Source organism: Rutilus rutilus (assembly GCF_951802725.1).
Source record: "Rutilus rutilus genome assembly, chromosome: 11".
NCBI classification, from domain to species: Eukaryota; Metazoa; Chordata; class Actinopteri; order Cypriniformes; family Leuciscidae; genus Rutilus; species Rutilus rutilus.
The window spans coordinates 26,936,076-26,957,487 of record NC_140216.1 but is presented as its reverse complement, the minus strand read 5'-3'; the positions used below and the strand labels follow the sequence as shown (position 1 = coordinate 26,957,487).

At 39.1% G+C, this 21,412-nt stretch overlaps 1 protein-coding gene across 1 annotated transcript in view; it reads right to left on the bottom strand.

Annotated features, from left to right (window-relative positions):
• The window catches only part of cpne4b (copine IVb), a 57,224-nt gene extending 36,604 nt beyond the window's left edge, over window positions 1-20,620 (bottom strand). Inside the window, exons 1-7 of the mRNA XM_084424039.1 lie at window positions 19,945-20,620; window positions 16,957-17,147; window positions 10,633-10,812; window positions 9,516-9,587; window positions 9,354-9,428; window positions 7,974-8,057; window positions 7,776-7,865 (exon numbers count right to left, since the gene is read on the bottom strand). Coding sequence (XP_084280165.1) covers window positions 7,776-7,865; window positions 7,974-8,057; window positions 9,354-9,428; window positions 9,516-9,587; window positions 10,633-10,812; window positions 16,957-17,127 — 672 coding nt within the window. The 5' untranslated portion in view covers window positions 17,128-17,147; window positions 19,945-20,620. The remainder of the gene's footprint in view (window positions 1-7,775; window positions 7,866-7,973; window positions 8,058-9,353; window positions 9,429-9,515; window positions 9,588-10,632; window positions 10,813-16,956; window positions 17,148-19,944) is intronic.
• Window positions 20,621-21,412: the final 792 nt, after the last annotated feature.

Here is a 21,412-nt window from a genome sequence, read left to right as displayed (position 1 = left end):
CACAGCTTCTCATTCCCTTTTCAGGGAACTATTACAGTCGTGAGGTGAGACGTTCCCTTTCGAGGGAACTTGCGCTGTGTTGATGGCGCTTTGGGAACAATAATGCCCAACGCCATACTTACAAGTGCCTGTCTGTGTGAAACTGTGGCACAACTAAGACATAAGCACCTGGGACAGCTTCCAAGTCCAGGCTATAGAACCTTACGAATGTGAGTGGGAAAGACCAACCCACCGCAACACAAAACTCTTGAAGGGATACACCTGAAATTAAGGCCATGTAGGCCACCATACTTTCTGGTAGAGTGATCTCTGATAGACAAAGGTGAAGGCTAGAGACTTCATAAGCAAGAGAGATAGCCTCGACTTGCTGACTGTCTGCTTTGAAGCAGGAAGACCTTTTTTAGGCAATCCAAAACAGACAAACAGCTGATCAGATTTCCTCCACAGGGCAGCTCTGTGGACATATGTATCCAGTGCTCTTACTGGACAGAGAAGGTTCAGTTTTCCTGGTCCTGATCTCTGAAAGGAGGAGGACAGAAGGCTTGCACAACAATAGGCCGTGGTACGTTGGTCGGCACCTTAGGGACATAGCCCGGTTTAGGGTAAAGGAATGCCTTGACCATCCCCGGTGTGAACTCAAGGCAAGTGGGGGATACCAATAAGGCCTGAAGATCTCCTACTCTTTTAAGAGAAGAAATGGCTAGAAGGAAAACTGTTTTTAAAGTCAGAAATTTTTCTGAAACCATATCAAGGGGCTCGAAGGGAGCTGCAGATAAGCCTTCTAAAACAATAGCCATATCCCAAGCAGGATCCCTGGTACGAATTGCAGACCTCAGCCTCAGAGTGCCACGAAGGAAACGTGTTATTAGAGGGTTCCTCCCCAAAGATGCACCACTCAAAGGGACATGGTAAGCCGCTATGGCCACCACGTAAACCTTTAATTTGGAAGGGGATAGCTCTGCCAAAAAGCAATCTTGTAGAAACTCTAGATCTGAACCCACCGAGCAGCTAACTGGATCCCACTGTCGCATTGTGCACCAAGAAGTGAAAACGACACTCGGTTACTAACGTAACCTCGGATCTCTCTAGAGCAGGAACGAGTGTTCCGTAAGTTTAGCTTACGCTACGGGAAAACTCCTTTTCTCGAGAATATTGAAGCAAAAAATTATCCTTAATTATCCTTAAGAACGGGGAGGGACGACTCGGTATTATGAAGATAGGTGCTTACACGTATATACAGTTAAGGCAATATATCAACCTTGAAACTGCATAGGCCCACAGGACGCTGCAAACATATCAACGGTCTGAGCGAACTAAGTTGGTCAGGCGCGTTAATGTAGCATAATTAGACTGAGAACAGCCTAGCCTGTAAGGCGGGCAACTTCTAGGTTATAGAACCTTACAAATGTAGACGGGGAGGCCCAGCCTGCCGCCATACAAATGTCTTGAAGTGAGACCCCACTTGTCCAAGCCCACGACGAGGCCATGCCCCTAGTTGAGTGGTGCCTAACACCCAAAGGGCTATCCAAGCCCTTGGATGCATAAGCCGACGCAATAGCATCTACTATCCATCTGGACAGGGTCTGTTTCGTGATGGCTAGCCCTTTAACGCGGCCACCGAAGGAAACGAAAAGCTGCTCTGTCTGCCTGAAGGCAGCAGAACGTTCCACATAAATCCTCAAAGCCCTTACTGGGCAGAGAAAATTAACCCCAACCTCACTGTCGGACGCAGGGAGGGCTGACAGGGAAATGACTTGCGCTCTAAACGGAGTCGCAAGCACTTTCGGGACGTATCCATGCCTTGGTTTGAGGATGACCTTAGAGTCATTAGGCCCAAATTCCAGACACGTAGCACTCACTGAGAGCACGTGTAGGTCGCCCACCTGTTTTACTGAGGCCAATGCCAGCAGAAAAGCGGTTTTGAAGGAAAGGTATTTCAGCTCTACCGCATGTAATGGTTCAAATGGGCCGCCTTTCATGGCTCTAGGTAGAAAGGTCCCAAACTGGAACCGAAGGGGCCCGAGGAGGATTCAGCCTCCTAACTCCCCTGAGGAAACGGATTATGAGGTAATTCTTTCCCAGCGACTGGCCATTTACAGGCTTTGTAAATGCTGCTATGGCTGCCACATACACCTTGAGCATGGATGGGGTTCTCCCTCTGTCCAACAGCTCTTGCAAGAAAGAAAGCACCTCCATTACCTCGCAATCTAGCGGGTCTAGTTCATGAGCTGAACACCATTCAGCGAACACTGACCATTTAGACGCATAGAGCCGTCTAGTAGACTGAGCTCTAGCCTGTGTGATTGTGTTCATAACCCCCTCCGGGAGGTGAAATGGTAATAATTGATCGCCCACGCATGTAGGGCCCACAGTTCGGGGTAAGGGTGCCAAACTGCGCCCCCGGCCTGAGACAGTAGGTCCTTCTTCAGCGGAATCGGCCATGGAGCTGTGCTCCCCAGCTCCATCAACTCTGGGAACCACACTTGATTCTCCCAGAGCGGGGCTATCAGTATTATCGAGCATTTGCACTCCCTGATTCGCTTGATTACCTGTGGTAACAAGGCCACCAGGGGAAATGCATAGAGAGGACGTCTGGGCCAGTCTAGGGCCAGCACGTCCCTTTCTTTTGAAAAGAATATTGGGCATTGAGCGTTGACCTGCGACGCGAACAGGTCTACCTACGCTCTGCCGAAGATGTCCCAGATGTTTCGCACCACCAGGGGATGCAAGGACCATTCCCCTGGGGGAAGCTTGGCCCTGGACAACATGTCTGGGCCCATGTTCAGGACGCCTGGCACATGCGCTGCTCTCAGTGAGCACAGATTGTGCTGGGCCCATATAAGGAGGCGTTTTGCTCTCGCAAGAAGGCTCCGGGACCTGAGACCGCCCTGGTGATTTATGTAAGACACCACTGACATGTTGTCTGTTCTGACTAGAACGTGGTGGTTCTTCAGCACAGGGAGGAAAAACTGAAGGGCGTTCTCGACCGCTTTCATCTCTAGACAGTTTATGTGTAGACACTTTTCTGCGTCTGACCACAGGCCCATTGACGGCCTCCCTTCGTAAAGGGCGCCCCAACCCGTGTTGGAGGCATCTGTCGAGACTACTTTGACTTTTGAGGCTATGCCCAGGTTCACACTGGACTGGTACCAGTCGGCACTCGTCCATGGTTTCAGCGCTGCTGCGCATATCTGATTCACAGTGAGACAGAGCGAACCTGATGTCCACGCTCGCGCTGGAACACGCCGCTTCAGCCATAGCTGAAAAGGGTGCATGTATAGCAGACCCAGCCGCAGCACCGTCGAGGCTGAGGCCATAAGACCCATCATCCTCTGAAACACTCTGAGGGGAAGATACCTCCCTACTATGAATGTCGCTGCTAGGCGTTGGATTACTGCCGGGCGTTCTCGCGTTAGGCGCGCCAGCATAGACCTGGAGTCCAACTCTATCCCTAGAAAGGATGTTTCCTGGCTGGGAAATAGATTGCTTTTGGCCCAGTTGACTCTGAGACCCAGCTGTTCCAGATGGTCCAGCAATAGCGCTCTGTGTAACACCAGTTCCTCTTTCAACTGCGCTAAAATCAGCCAGTCGTCCAAATAGTTCAGGATTCTCACGCCCCTTCGTCTGAGGGGCGCGAGCGCTATGTCCATGCATTTGCAAGCTAGTGCCGGTCATTCCGGATGTGGTTTTATGCTTTCCTGGTCGTGACGTCACCCACTCGTGACGTTCCGTCTTCCCGTTGGACTAGTTGACACACATGCTTCAGAAGCAATCACGCAGAGGCGTTCCCAACAATGAAACCCTAAATACATGTAGCGATATATATATATATATCACTCACACATTCTCACTCACTAAAACACATTTCACACTGTGATGCACTTATGTTTCAAAACACTAAACACAGGCGGACAAAAGTTAAACACAACTACAACACAGTTGTCATCGTTTACACACAACGACTCAAGATTGTTCACACTTTCTAATGATGTGACCAATCCAACTGTACATAATACAAGTCAGTTCAGAAAGCCAAAACTGACTCAAATTGTTGCACTGAATGTTGATACTAACAATGGATGGAACAATATAAAAGGGAGAGGGCGAAGAGTATGAGTAAGAGGAGGTGGACGAGGAGGAAGAGGATGAGGACGAGAAAGAGCAAGAATGTTGTCAAGGCTGGATCTGCTTTAGGGTTTTTCCCTTTGCCTGCAGATATGACATTGTCTGTGGTGTGGACAAAGTCCTCAGGCCAGACTCAACATGAAGACATGATGCAGAAACAGAATGAATCTCTCTCACTGACCTTGATTTTGCAGTTGCACAACTCTTCTGAGTGTACTGTAACATGCTTTTCATTTAGAGTTTTTTACTGTAACGTTTTTGACTTTTGCAGTTGGGTCACTGTATTTTCACAGTATGCAAGTGCTGAATATACAGACATTTACAGTTTTTCTCGATTGCTTAGACACTATAACCAGGCTTTTGAACTAAAATTTCAAAACCATAATGCCATTTATCAAAAAGCACACCCATTTCCCTAAACTATAAACACTATTCCCTGTTTTGACACGAGTCAGATTTGTTGAACTGTCACTGCAAAACTCTACACACAAATCCCTTCATTTCTCATTGCCTACACACCATGTTGTCATTTAGAAAGCACTAGTATTCAATATTGTTCACTCAAGTCAGCACAGCTTCAGCTCAGTTAGCACACAATTACCCAAGTGGAAACACTAAGAGTCAAAATATAACACACATCAATCAGATCCTTCAATAGATAGATAAAAGGGCCCAAATCAGTTTATTGGAATAATGGATCCAGAAAGACATGAAGGAAGAGATCGAGGAGGGATAAGAAGGAGGAGGAGGAAGGGCAAGGGCAAGAAGACAAGCAGTCTCAGATGAAATTCAAACCACAAGCAACAACTTACCAGTTTTGGAAATGTTGTTTTGAATTTATTGCACTAGTGTGTTAGACTATGTTGTAGTGTGTGTGATTTTGAGGGCTTGTTTGTGATGTCTTAGGGGAAAGTCTGGTTTTCAGCAAGAGTGAATGGTTTTGAGTGTAGAGCTTCATTTTGACCTTAAAATAGGATGTTTGGGGAATTGGGTGAGACGTTATGGATTTGTGTTTACAGTTTTGAGAATATGAGGCATAGTTTCAAGAAATGTGTTTAATCAATCGAGAAAAACTGTAATACTATACAAAATTCAGTACAATACTATATTTGCAGTGCATACAGTATACGATATATTCACCTTACTACTGTAAGTTGTCAAAGTGTAAAGTAATTGCAGGATTTGTTTACTTTGTTCCAATATACCTTTTTTTCTGTAACTGCATGCTTTGGATTCTGTGTTCTCCTTTTTTTATGTAGTTTCTAATGAATGATCTGTAGTGTTTATATATTGACTGATGTGTGTATGATCTGAAAGCATTGTTTGATTTTGAGCACAGATAAAATGACTTTGAGTCAATTGTTTGATTTTGCCAGAAGAGTCAGAGGTTCTCTGAATGTAGTTTCAAGATTTTGTTTTGTGTTTAAGGTTTTGAGAAAGTGGGTGATGGTTCCGAGAAATGTGTTTTAGCAATTCAGAAAAACTGTAATGCTGTGGTTTGAACCTTTCAATCCCCTTGACACGTTAGGTTTGTTCAATAACATTTTGAAGTATTACTATAAAAGTGTGCTTTCAGTACAGAAGCTGTGTTTTAATTGTAATAAATATTTAATAAATATTTGATATATAAATTAATGTATATATGAACATAATATATATATATATATATATATATATTTATTTATTTATTTTAATATTTAATCTCACAATTACACTACTGTTTAAAAGTCTGGGGTAGGTACGTTTTTTTATAAATGTTTTTTAAAGTCTTTTATGCTCACCACGGCTGCATTTATTTGATAATAATAATAATTAATTATAATAATAATTTGTTACATTTATATGGCGCTTTTCAGGGTACTCAAAGCACTTAAGAGGGAATCTCCTCAACCACCACCAATTTGCGGCATCCAACTGGATCATACAACGCTAGCCATGTTGTGCCAGAACGCCCAACACACACCGGCTCATTGGTGGAAAGCCAATCAGTATATCTGAGGACGATCAGGAGGCAAATTTGGCCAGGATGCCGGGGTTAAACCCCTACTCTTTTTCGAAAGAACATTCTGTGATTTTTAATGACCACAGAGAGTCAGGACCTCGGTTTAACATCTCATCCGAAGGACTGTACTTTTTGACAGTATAGTGTCCCAATCACTAAACTGGGGGATTAGGACCCACACAGACCACAGGGAGAGCACCCCCTGCTGGCCTCACTAACACCTCTTCCAGCAGCAACCTAGTTTTCCCAGGAGGTCTCCTATCCAGGTACTAACCAGGCTCAACCCTGCTTAGCTTCTGTGGGCAACCTGTCTTGGGCTACAGGGTGATAGCTGCCGTCTAAAAAACACTTTAAATTAATATTGTGGACTATTGATACAATTTAAAATAAATGTTTTCTATTTTAATATATTTTAAAATGTAATCTATTCCTGTGATGGCAAAGCTGGATTTTCAGTAGCTATAATCCAGTCTTTGGGTCACATGATCGTTCAGTTAAAAAAAAAAAAAATTACTCCAAACTTTTGAACAATAAATATACTTATTTACATAAATATTACCATTAATTTAGACATGCTCAGAAACAAACAAACAAACACAACCAATCTATATAAAGGTTCTTCACATTAGCATGTTTAAATTTTCATTAATTTGATAAGAAGAACAGACATACCAACTAGTTACTGACTTGATGCAGACTAATATACACTTCTAAAGCAGATTGGTATCATCTTGGTCTGGAGCAAGTTTTACTTAAGGTAAAGTGAAAATAAACGGGGCAGTCTAAAATCTGCCCCATGGCTCTCATTTTTCACCACAGATTTACATTGGAAAATTGTGGGGCACTGTAGAGCTGGGGTTGACACAGGCACCCTCTGCAACGCTAAGTATCATAATACATGCGCCTAATTTTAATATACCCTGCTCACTTTATGACTTAAATTATGACAAAAATATATGTTACAGAATGCTGAACACATTTACAATTTATTATTGGTTCAATTCATATTGAGGTCTATGTTTTGGATGAGTATTTTGGCAGGGCACTGCACCACCTGCCCTGACAGATGAGCCATGGCTGACTTTGAGTCTAATCTCACTTTCTGATCCCAAATCAATCTTGTCTGGTGAATAACACAGCTTCTTGCTCTCCAAAGAGCCCTATGTTCTTTTATACAACTGGACCCAGGGACAGAAAGTTCTCAAACCCAGAAGGACAGTATGGGCTTGAATGGACTAAAGGGCATTAACATCAATTTCTGTCACTGGTTCCACTATGTCTGTTCCTCTCAGCCAACTGTCAGGACCCTCCGAACAGCCGGACTCCATTTCCCTGCTCAATAATTAGCTCACTATGAAAGATGTCAGCTGCAGTGGTGAGGAAGAATGGATAGGACTGCCATTGCATAAATCTGCCAAGATGATTCTAATCTAATGTGACCAAATGGTCACGCTGAGACCAGAATAAAGAGCAACATTTTTTTTTTAAACTACACTGACATAAAAGCCTTGTATAGAGTGTGTTTATCTTTCGATTAGATTCATTGCTTTATGTCAGAAATATCTCAAATAGCATGTCTAGTTATCATAACAGTATGCATAATAATTTAATAAATTATTAGTGGATCTAGTCGAAATAGCTGTCCTACCTTTAACTCCCGCTCTTGGTCTCCACTGCAGAGTGTGTTTAAAGAAACTTTGAAGGATTTCCAGACAGGACTTAGATTGTTCATAATGGTCTGCGAATAGAAAAATACAGAGATCAGTTAATACATGTACACTATATATCTTAAATAAGTATTTAATATGCATGTTTGCAGATGCATGTGTCTTTCTATCAATCTCACTTCTGTTCTGTGCACCAGTGATTCTGTTCCATCATCATTCACTCTGAAGATTTCCAGAAATGGATCTGACTTGCTAAAAAAGTCCTAAACAAACAAAGAATCAAACTCATTCTTATTTTTAAGGTTAATGTAACATCTGCAAATATTAAATACGTGTTCTAGAAGCCTTTCTGAAAATCTAAATTATAATAATTATTTTTGCAATTTTATTCGGTGCCACAAGTAGCACAGAAATGACACTTGAGCTTTAATGAATTTTTGATTGATTCATACATCAATCCCAGGCACATTTATTGTGTAATAACTTTCTCCTATTCAGAGTCTATATTAGATTGCACATACTTTCTTGTTTTTGAATGGTCCACTGTGTATTTAGACTTTTTCGCCATTTTGTAAAGGCACATTAAAAATAGCAGTATATTTTAAAGGGTTAGTTCACCCAAAAATGAAAATTCTGTCAGTAATTACTCACCCTCATGTTGTTCTAACACGTAAGACCTTCGTTCATCTTCGGAACACAAATTAAGATATTTTTGATGAAATCTGAGCGCTGGCTCACTCCTCCATAGACTTCTAGGTGACCGAAACTTGCTGGACCAGAAAAGTTATTAAAGAGATCGTTAATATAGTCCAAGTGACTACAGTGGCTCAATCTTAAGTATATCAAGCGACGAGAATACTTTTTGTGCGCAAAAACAACAAAAATATTTTTGTTTATTCATTATTCCACTATTCATTTCCTTCTATCTGGGCCTCGAGTTGGTTCACGTAGTGTTTTTGCGCAGCGCGTCTGTGTTACACGTCATCACGCATCACACACATGACCAGCGTCGGCCAATAGTGAGCCTACGTGGTGACGTGTAACACAGACGCGCTGCGCAAAAACACTACGCGAACCAACTAGAGGTCCAGAGAGAAGGAAATGAATAGTGGAATAAAGTCGTTATTTTTGTTGTTTTTGCGCACAAAAAGTATTCTCGTCGCTTGATATACTTAAGATTGAGCCACTGTAGTCACTTGGACTATATTAACGATCTCTTTAATAACTTTTCTGGGCCAGCAAGTTTCGGTCACCTAGAAGTCTATAGAGGAGTGAGCCAGCTCTCAGATTTCATCAAAAATATCTTAATTTGTGTTCCGAAGATGAACGAAGGTCTTACGGGGTTGGAACAACATGAGGGTGAGTAATTACTGACAGAATTTTCATTTTTTGGGTGAACTAACCCTTTATTAAATTAGCAAATGCATTGCTCCATTTGAATTTTGGCTTTTCATAAACCATTGGGATAAAACCGTAAAGGACAGTATGAAGACCAACATTATCTGATTGTTTCTCAATATTGCTGTAAAGTGCCTGTTGAGCTATTACAGAGATCACACCTTGTCATCCAGTTTCTTGGCACTGAAGGCGAGCTCCACGTAGTCATCATTCCCAGACAGCTCTTCAGCTGTGACCTGTGATTTCAAAGAAGTCATAGTTCAGATTACGAAAGAGCACAAATTTGCAGTGTGAAATAATTGGGGGTGAAATGTCTATCTTACTGTAATAGAAGATTTGCCAGATGTATTTCCTTGCTTCAGTAAAGCTTTGGATAGTTTTCTCTGTGATACAATCTATGAAGGAAAAGGAGAGGACATGAGGCAAGCAGATACACTTATACAGAAAACCAGACCGTAAACTCGAACAAATTATGAACTTACTCTAAGAAACGTCTGTAAAAAATAAGGGCCAAAAACCTGAGGTAATTTTCCATATTGATTTTTCACAGGTGCTTTAACTGTATTTTGAATTACACATTTACCAATGAATCACCAATAAGGCTATTTATCCACATGCTTTAGATAGTAATATTAAATAGTAATGTAAATATCTAGTAACCTAGTGAGCAGGACCACTCAGATTGAATAAGAATGTGCACTTAACACCACTTAACCAATAAAAAGTATTGGAAACAAAATTTGGTTACACTTTATTTTAAAGTAATGTAGTTACTCAAGTAAGTACTGAGTAATAATAATTAACTAAATGTACTTACTATAGAGTTACGGTTAGGGTTTGGTTTAGGGTTAGGGTTAGTTACTTGTAATTATGCATAATTTACTGTTATAACTATAGTAAGTACATGTAGTAACATGTAACTACGTCACTTTAAAATAAAGTGTTACCAAAAATTCTCCTAAAATTTACCTTGTTTAGCATGTTAAACTCACGAAAAAAGTATTTTCAAACCATTTAATATATACTATTTGTCAACTGTAAGTGATTTCAACTGAAAATTATTTTACAATATATATAGCATATCACTTTAACAGCGAGAAACGAAAGAAGTGTCTGTTATTACCATCCAAATCCTGTAGTTTCTTGTCCTCACATGAACTCTTCTTTACTCAAGTCCTCTTTACCCTCATATGTTCCTTTATATACCACTGGTTGTAGTCTTGTTTTATAATAGACTAGATAAAAAGAGTTTGGAGTAATAATCCATCTGCCCACCAGGCACCTTCATGCGCTTGTCAGCTCTCTGCTACCCTTTTGAATACACACAATCCCTCTCATGTACTCATCCTCTCTCTCACGCACTCGTTCCATTCACAAGCTTTCATCTTCCCTACTGTGCTTCAGTTAAGTGTGCACTCTGACGCTCCTTCATGCATTCACCTGTCCAAGCGTACACTCCATGGCACCCAGGAAGTCAGCCTCTTTGAGTCCATTATGGTTGCTACTGATGTCATGGAGCTCAAAACGGAGGCGCTGCACTTCCTCAAAATAGTAGTCCACTGTGAAGACTTTGGAGAAAACCGGACTGATGCTGCTGCGAATAACCTCTGTCCGATCCACCTAGAACCAATCAGAACATGGCAAATGTCACATTCCAGCTCTGGTGTTTTGATTTAATACAAATTTCAGGCATTTAGTTCAGAGCTTTTTACAAAAAATATTCCGCTCTGGGATCAATGAAGTCCTAAAGGTTGATTGTTTGGATGTTTGAATGATGAAAAGGATTTTACTCAATCTGTTTCATATCCTTAATCGTTTCAGTCCGCATTCAGTCATATTTAAAGTCAATGTCAATTGATGTTAGCTGAACAGGGCCACAGAACGACTTTTTGTACTCAAAGTGCAAAAGAGGTTATTGTACTTAAAGTCCAAATTGAATTTGTTACAGGCTATTATGACAGGTGGCATTACGACTATAACAAACTGCTTAAAATAGTATTATACTTAATCCCATGTGCCATCAATAATTAAGTGTTTTTTTCATGTATAGTTTCATTGTCTTGTTCTGTTTACTTTCTAGTCCTTTAGTCTTTTCCTTGTCACTGTTTTCGTTTATTTATTTGTTGTCATGGTTTCTAATTAGTTCTCACCTGTTTCTGTTTCGTTAATGATCTTCCTCTGTGTATTTAAGCCCTCTGTTTCTTCTGTTCATTGTCTTGCGTTAACGTTAATGGTTTGTTGTGTTGTATTCTAGTTCTTGGTGTTCATTAAAAGTAGGCTACCTTTTGTCATTCATTCTGCATCATGCATTCTCTTTGTGGATTATACTGTATGCACAGCACCAACAGAATCCAAGATCACATATTGGATTATAACAGCAAAAGTATTTAAGACTATGATATAACTGCTGTTCGCCTCCTCCTGCTGGAGCAGGGGGATCGCTCCCTCAAGGATCACAAAAGGGATTTTCTAGATCTGGCATGCCTCATCCACTATCCTGACCGCTTGCTGTACGTATTCTATAAGACTGGTCTCAACAAGCATTTAAAGTCACACCTGCCCATGGAAGGTCCTCAAGGAAGTTTTGCAATTTGTGGAGTGGGAGCTGGTAAAGTGCGGTTCTCTGTACACTGTTTGCATTGCGGATGAGGACAACACCAGCCCCACTTCAGACCCAGAGCCCAGACAGCCTTCAGCAAGGCCCAGGACGGAGCATAAGCCAGAGCCCACTGCAGACTCAGAGCCCGAGCCCACCACTAAGCAAGAGCCAGAGCGAACGGCAGAGGCTACTTTTATCCCGGAGTCAGAGCCCAATGCGGAGTCTGTCCACGGGTATGAGCCGGCATCAGCGTCTGTCGTCGAGGGCATATATCGTCGGAATGGATTGGAGCCCCGTCCACACTCCTGTTGCTTATGTGCATGCTATAAGCTGGGTCGCTGAGGTAAAATTATTTAAGGAGATGGATGATATAGTGCATCCTGGTCTACCTTCTCCCGCTCCAGTTCCAAGTCATCTTTGTTTCCTCTGGTTCAGGCCAGTTCCAAGTCGTCTTCATCTCTGGTGGTTCAGTCCAGTCCCAAGTCATCTTTGTCTCTGCTGGTTCAGTCCAGTCCCAAGTCATCTTTGTCTCTGCTGGTTCTGTCTAGTCCCAAGTCGTCTTCGTCTCTGCTGGTTCAATCCAGTTCCAAGTTGTCTTTCACGCCGCTGGTTCAGTCCAGTTCAAAGATGTCTTTATCTCTGCTGGTTCAGCCCAGTTCCAAGTTATCTTTGCAAGTCTCTTTCGTCGTCAAGCACCAAGTCTTCTTTGTCATCCAGTACCAAGTCTCATTTTTCGCCACTGGCTCTGTCCAGCTCCAAGACTCTGTGGCGGATAGTCCTCCCAAGCCTGTGTCTCTCTCTTCCGCTGCCAAAACCATCCAGTTCCTCAGCCTCGTCTCCACTATCTCCCTTTAGCCCCTTGGCACCTCCAGAGATTCCGCCCAGCTGCACGGATCTACCAGGGGCTTTTGACCCATCGGCTCCACCTTTAATCAACTCTCCCTCGGCTCCACAATGGTCTGTCATCTCTCAGGCTCCGCCGGGCTCCCTTGTCCCTCTGGCTCCACCATGGTCATTTAGACTTGGTGACTTCATTTAGAGTCAAACATCCTCTTTGTGGATTAGCACCCGTGACATCAAAAGTTTGGGGTCAATGCATTTTTGAAAGACATTAATACTTTTATTCAGAAAGGACACATTGATCAAAAGTGACAATATAGACTTTTATATTGTTAAAAAATATTTTTTTTAAAGTGCTGATCTTTTGAACATTCTATTCATCTAATAATCTTCTTTTTCACAAAAATATTAAGTAGCACAACTGTTTTCAACATTGATAATAATAAGAATTGTTTCTTGCACAACAAATCAGCACATTATAATGATTTCCGAAGGATAATAACTAAAGACTGGAGTAATGAGGCTGAAAATTCAGCTCTCCCATTAAGATGGTGAAGATGGTTCTTTTGCCAAAAGAAAATGGTTAGATTATAATACTATTTCACAATATTACTACAGTACACAATACTGTTTTTGCTGTATTTTTGCTGTATTATTTTAAAAAAAATCTTACTGACCCCCAACTAAACTTTTGAATAGTAGGATATGCCCTAATGATATTTAATTCTAAAATAAAAATAAATAAATTTGACATAAAGACAATTACACTGTCAGGATGCTGTGTGGAACACTCACGACACGAGGACGAAGGAGTAACAACCCAAAAGTCTTTAATAGACCCAAAAAGAACTAAATCTGACTAACACCAGACAAGGGGTAAACTAAGACAGAGGGTTTAAATACCTGAACAGAGTACTACAATCAATGTGTAAGCATAGCAACAGATCAGAAGGGAACAGAAAGAACAGAACCAATTAGCAATGACAACAAAACAAGCACTGAACAGGATAACTAAATCAAACAGAATACAAACATGAATAAAATAAACTCAGAATATGACAAAAACCTACATTAAGATTTTGTTGTTGTTGCATTGTGATATTATTTCCAGGACAATTAAGCACATGTATCTTTCAATCAATCAGTTCTCATTACTGTAACGCATCCGTCCATTTCTGTTTGACTACTCCCATTATATTCATTATTTTTTTCATTGTATTGTACAGCTTTCTTAAATTAAAATAAGCATAAATTGAAGGCAGTATAACAAATACTCAAATTGCAACTTACTTACATTTATCTATATAAAAAAGAGAATTATAAACAAAGATTTCCAAACATTCTTCCTTAGTTCACAGGGGCAAATATATGCAAATAAAGCACTTTATGAATGGCGCAAAAAAGATGTTTCGGTCTCAGTGATTATTTAGTGTTCTTCTAGCAAAATTCACTTTTACATGGTGTTTTTGAACATAAATGTGTGTTGGCAGTGTGTGTACACCACCACCCTATAATGATAAAAATCCACCCACTCTTTTTGAATCCCCATAAATCATAAGCAGTGTCTCAGAACAAGCTGTTTGTAGATTCTGGGCAAAGCGACGTCACTTTGTACAACAGGGCCCGCCCACGACTGCTGGTTGATATAAAGTTTGCCAGTTTATTAAGCCCCCCCCCCGAAAAACCACACGGTCTGTATATATTTGTTTACTGTTAGTTGTAACGAGTGTTTTGTGTAATTTCCCTTTGTATGTTGATGATAATACAAGGGAGAAAGAGAGTTTATGGATAAGACTCCATAAAGACTCTTCATCTTTTGTGTTATGTGCAATAAACTTCATAAAACTCATCAGCAAAGTTTTGGCCATCATTCGGATGGGGTCTGCTACAACAGGCTTTTACTAATAGTGGATAAAAGCAAGATGATAACCATAATTAAACTAAACTATACCTGTTCAATCTCCATGCAGCATATTTTCTCTGGCTCTGTAAGCATCATTGTCCGACTCCAGTTCAAACATATAAGGCTGAACACCACTACTGACAGTTTCTGACATTTTTTCAGTGTGTGAAATTGTCCTTTTATGTTGTTGCATGAGCTTTTGAAGATCCGCACACTTCTTGAAAGGGGGCCGGGAGCACCAGCTCATTTGTATTTAAAGGTACATATACAAAATCTGCGTGTTTTTTGCTCACCCCTTCAAAAAGTGGCAATTTTAACATGCTGTGAAAAATTATCTGTGAGGTATTTTGAGCTAAAACTTCACATACACAATCTGACTCTGGGGACATCAGAGACTTCTTTTACATCTTGTTAAAAGGGGCATAATATGTCCCCTTTAACTTATTATTACCACTTTCCAACTTACTGTTTCCTGTAACTGGTCTTTACTTTGCTTTTCAGAACATAAAAAAATAATAAAATGGATTATACGGAACTGCTAATGTGTATACTGCTTTCCAAATCAACTGATTAACTTGTTTGTATTAGACCAATTGATTACGCATGTGTTGGTTTTTAGTAAAGCCTAGAAATATTACTTGTATTAGACTAAATGATGCAAGATTAACACTGAAGGTCTGTGGGGACTTAAACTGTTGTGTTTTTATTGTACTATGCTAAGTTCGCATTTACTTGCACCTATGAACTAATAAAGAACAGTTAATAAATGGAAGTGATTATTTGTTTATTTTTTCAAAATCTTTAAGTCTTTGTATACGTGTCCCACTACCATGATATATGCATTTTTCAATTTTAAGGGATAGTATAATTTCAAGGAACAGTTTCTGTCATCATTTACTCACTTTTGAGTTGTTCTATACCTGTAAGACTTTCTTTCTTCTTCAGAACACAAAAGAAGATATTTTGAAGAATGTTTGTAACCAAACAGTTTTGGTTACTATTGACTTTTATTTTAGGGACAAAAAAATAACACAAAGACATTCCTCAAAATATCCTCTACAGAAGAAAGAGCCATATATATGTTTGGATCAACATGAGGGTGAGTAAATGACAGAATCTTCATAAAAAAACTTAAAATATTATATATTTTTAGTCACATTAGAATGAGAATAATATGAGAATATAAAAACAAGATTCACTGTTGCTTCTGTCACGGGTTATTGTACACAAGTAGCGCACGAAGATGAATATATCAGGAAACAGTCTTTAATTGACAATCACTCAGAGAAAAGGACTTCAAAAAAGACCTCGACATTGACATAGACAGGACAAAGACTGCAGGAACGCAAGGAGTATAAATACAAAGGAACTAATGAGATAATTAACTAGACAACAGATGAATTGAATACAATAATCAGACACTCTAGGAAACTGTGTCAAATTAACGGGCACGCAGGGAAACACTGACAGAACCAAAAACACAAAGAAACAACCAAAACAGAATATAACTCTGACAGCTTCACAGTAGTGGGAATGAATGCAGGGGAATGCTCAATTGTCCCGAAAAGTAACGTCACAATGAAAACAACCGTAATGGTCCTAAGAACTTGATTATGAATGAGCCGAACATTTTATTGACAGGTTACATGAGATTCTCATTCTACATGAGACTACTGTGCCTTCAAATATTTTCAAACACATCACTTTGTTTTCAACTTCAGTGCTCACAGCTGGAGATAAAATGGCTCTGCCTTATTAATTATGGATCATACCCTTAACTGTGCCAAGCAAAACCCCCATGTGTCAGAAACACCTGTTTTGTGCTGCAACTGAAACCTTTCGCAGACACCTAGCAAAAAATAACATGGCAATTCACTTGAGTTACTGCAGAAGTGCACAACCACGCCTCTGTTTTTTGTTAGCGAGGCACAAGACAGCGTGACAGTTAGAACGCTTTCTGTGATCTAACGGCGCTGTTTAATATTACTTTCACATCACAGCACAGACTACAGCCTCAGAACACTAATCAGCCTTTAACAGTCATACACACATGCATAAGGGCATACGGTTCCATAAAGAGCTGGTTCTCATGCACTGTATAAGTAGCTTCTGTTCAGTCCAGATTAGTGTTTGTGAAAGGACTGTTACTGAAGTATGCAACTTTTACAATAACACCAGAAGTTTTTTGAAATATTTCACTACACAGTTTCAATGTGAGGAAAGGGAGTGTGTGATTGCCTGACACACAAACAGTTGATATATGAAAAAAGTCATTGTAAACTGTTAAAAAAGGTATTCAAACACACATATGACAATCACACTCTAGAATGTGTTTTTGTGTAGGTGAAAATTAGATGTTCCTTCATGAAAAACATCATACTGTTTGTGCTAGAGCATACAAAACCCTCCAAAAATAACACACCTCAAACCACTGTCCGTGGGACTGCATCTTGAGGACGACGCAGGGGTCAGGCTTGGACAGAGCATCTCGGTCAGATATTCCTTTACAGGCCACACGGAGCTCCACTTTTGTCAGACATGGGCTGTTGAAGAGGCCCAGCGTGGTGGCAGCGGACTCATAGATGTTACTCATTTTCCGTTCCTGTTTTCAAGCTGTGAAAGAAAATATCATTTTCAGCTAAAGCGTTAGTGGATACATATGAATCTCTTTAAATAATAATAATAATAATCACCTGTGTGTTTAAAGTGTTTTTAAAACACATTTTATAATTTTTTTATACATTTTATACATTTTTTATTCAGCAAGGATGCATTAAACTGATCAAAACTGACAATTTTGATTTTAAATGAATGCGATTTTTAAACTTTCTATTCATCAAATAATCAAAAAAAAATTGTCTCATGGTTTTCATACAAATATTAAGCAACACAACTGTTTTTAACATTGATAATATTAAGAAATATTATCTGCAGCAAATCGGCATATTAAAATGAAGAGTTGTAAAGACAGGAGTAATTCAGCTTTTCCATCACAGAAATAAATTATAACTTAGCATAATAAAATAGCAACTGTTATTTCAATTCATGATAATTGTGCACAATACTATAGTTTTTACTGTATTTTTTTTTTATCAAATAAATGCAGTTTTGATGAGCATGAGACATCTTTCAATTACATTTTTTTTTTTTTTTTAATCGTACCGACCCCAAACTTTATAGTGTATTGTAGCCTAAAGTGTGTGTCATCCTTCTGGTAGTAGCTGGTTTTACACAGTTACTAGCTAGACCAAGATAATGAATCATCTCAGTGATGCAGAGACTGACCTGGCACTTTGATCAAAATGAACCAGCTATGAATTTCGAAAAGCCACCTTGACCACATTAAGAGAAGGTGACATGCTTTTCCAGCAGAATATTTTCTGTAGTTCTTAAATTGCAGCAAACATACTTCATAAATGTGAGAAAAAAAAAAATTTAAGAATGCAGTGTTCAAAGGTCTATAATTACCAAATTGGAATTACATGAAATATTATTCTAATATTATTACACTTTTAATAAATTTACATTTATTACGATGGTTGAATCACAAAAAACTTTTTTTCTTCTTTTCTTGTTTATCAGTGCACCATTTTGAATCTACCAAAACTGCCCCACTTTTCGTTCATTCAGCATACGCTTAACTTAAGAAACTATATCTATCTGACCTGACACTTAAAAAATACTTTCATTGGTGTAACCTCATGTAGTCAGGTTGATTCAGTCACATGAAATAAAAGTTTTGAACTCAGATAAATCCAGTCATGTTAAGATGAAGCACGTTTTATAGGTTAGCTGACAAAACATTTTTAGCTACACTGTAGTCTCTAGAGGAAGGCAGTCCTTGAAATAATTTGAATTAATCATGTTACACTTGGACAAGTTCTACACAATGGACAAGTTCGAGCATGATAAGTGTTTTGATTAAAACAGAAAACGGGTGACTTGTTAAGTCAGATAATGCTGCTTTATAAGAAAATTGTTCTTAAGTCAGGCATCGTGTGGAATGAGCTCAGCGTCGTCCCCGTGGGACAGATTCCCTGGAACACAGAGTGAGGAGCTGACCCCAATACTCTGAGACCACGCCACAGAGAACGTGTATCTCTGTGTGTTACTTAATTATTCATGCCCTCTGCTTCCTTTGAGAGCAACATTTTTGTTATCATTATTGTTATTTTTAGATAAAAGAGGCCGACGTGCCTTTACGGGCTGCTGAAACCCTCCTGAGCCTTCTAGCCCTGCAAGATGGACAAAACCATTGCTAGCAACCTCTAGCAGTTCTTACAGTAAGCAATCCTAAGCGTGTCCCACTTTGATGCAGTATGAATGCACCTGGCAAGATGAATTGAGGTGACTGCGTGTGAATAGCCCCCGTGTAGCCTGTTTGCATTGCACATATTGAAATAATCCTGGAAAGCAAGGGGTTTCCTGAAATATGATGAATAATCAAGCACTCATATGAGCTGTGCTGCTGGACAGCCTTACGTGCACCAGTGGTCTAGTTTTCATGGTGTTCATTTGTGCTATAAAGGTGAATGGACAACAGCTGCAGATTTGCTACATATAGTATGTAAATATTTACATTTATTCATTTAGCAGACGATTTTATTCAAAGCGACTTACAAATGAGGAATACAATAATTGATTCATCTCTGTCTTCAGTGACAGAGGAAAACTTGCGCAACTACTAAAATGTAGAGATCAAAATAAACAGACAAAGCCTCCAAGTGCTCTGTTTTTATGTGGATTAGGAATAAATGATGTGTGTGTGTGTGTGTGTGTGTTAGGGCTGTCAAAATGATTAATTGCATATAACATAAAAGTTTGTGTTTATAAAATATAAATGTGTGTATATGTATGTGTATATAATATACACAACATTGATTCAATCGATATCAATCGATTTGACAGCACTATATATATATATATATATATACAGTATATATACATAAATATATAAATAAATACAGTAGCATATAGTGTAGCATACAGTATATATTACGCCAAACTTTTGATTTGGCAGGCAAAAGTTTCCCATATATTAGTGCAATATAAAAAACTGATTCCCTCATTATCTTTTTTTTTATTTTTTATAATAATAAAATGGTATTCCAAACTACTTATGCCATCATTTCTTTTTTCAAAAATTTCAAGAATTTCAGCCTTTTAGTGCGCCTTCTTTCTACCTCAATGGGATTCGAACAGTACAAGTCTGAACTGCACTTTTATTTTACAAAATCACTACTGACAGACTAATATTTCTTATGTATGCTATACATAAAATGCAAAATGTTTCCATACATCAATATATTTGGCCATATGCATTAAACTGTGAGGTAAAATGGTTATCGCATCAATGCGTAAAACATCACCAAATTCTTGCGCGTTTTGATATGAAATGGATAAAACTTACCCACTGTTTAAGTATAAGAACAAATTCCAAGGGATGCCAGAAAAAGTTCCTCAGTATTAAGATCGGTCTGAGTGCAGTTAGCGCACTGGACTCATTTTCCATCCGATTCCATGTCCAGATTGTCTACGGTGATAAAAGCATTTCCATCGGGTTGAGCGTTAAAAAAGGTGATGGATAGTCCGACCCGCAGTCTCCTCTCTCAACATAAGAGCAGGGCAGGCGCGCGCACTCCAGTTAACTTCACTGTTTAATCCTTCACTGTGAGAGGTGGAGAGGAAGTGCAGGGTGCGAACAGTGAAATCCTGCACTCTGGCGGTTACTTCAGTAAATTACAATTGGTGTGAGATCTTGTGAAAAGTACAGTATCTTGATGAATACAAGCAGGGCCTCAGCTAATCAATGCTGTGAAATGTTGGAATGATTCGGGGCCCAAGTCCCATGTCTGATGTCTTAACATGTCTGCCCACATGAGCACGAGTAGGCCTACATGATTAATTTCTTTTTCAACTTCTTTTTAATGAAACAAAACAATTGCCAACACATCAGTCTGTTTTCCTGTGTAAAATATATTTAAATAAAAGATAAGGGACCCAGAGTGAAGGGGCTCAGATACGGCCCAGGATGAGATGAACATAAAAATAGGCATCAATGACATTCTATTCTATTCTATTCAATTCTATTCAATTCTATTCTATTCTATTCTATTCTATTCTATTCTATTCTATTCTATTATTCTATTCTATTCTATTCTATTCAATATCATGTCTAAGCTTGCATCGAGGCTGTGATTGAGGTTACTCGGCACTCTGTCTTTTTCTTTCTTTCTTTCTTTCTTTCTTGTTGTGATGTTTTGACATTTCTATGTGTCCTCTGTTCATCCATAGTTCTATTCTGAGTTCATTTCTTTATTCTGAGTTATTTAAAATTAATGAATTGAGATTATTATAAATCCATTCTCTTCAATGGCTTTATTTTTATTTTATTTTTATTATGTTCTAATCTTTGATTCAGGTGATTGAATTTGAGCTTTGATTCAGGCGATTGAGGCTCACAGTGGTCCACACTCATTTCTTTCTTGGTTTCACTTTAAAATAAGGTTTAATTTGTTAATATTAGATAACTACATTAGTTAACATTAACTAACTAAATGCATGTAAAGCATTTATTAATCTTAGTAAATGTTCATTTTAACGTTTACTAATACTAACATCAAAAGTTGTATTTGTTAATATTAGTTAATGCACTGTGAACTAACATGAACATTTTTAACAACTATAGCATTAACAAAGGCTAATAAATGCTGTAAGACTATATTGTTAATTGTTAGTTGTATTGCATTAACTAAAAAATGAGACCTTATTGTAAAATGTTACCTTTGATGATTTGATATAGGCTATCTAATGTCCTCTCATTTCCTTGCACACAAAACTATTCTGAGTTTGTTGGTTCTATTTATCCCATGCGTTGT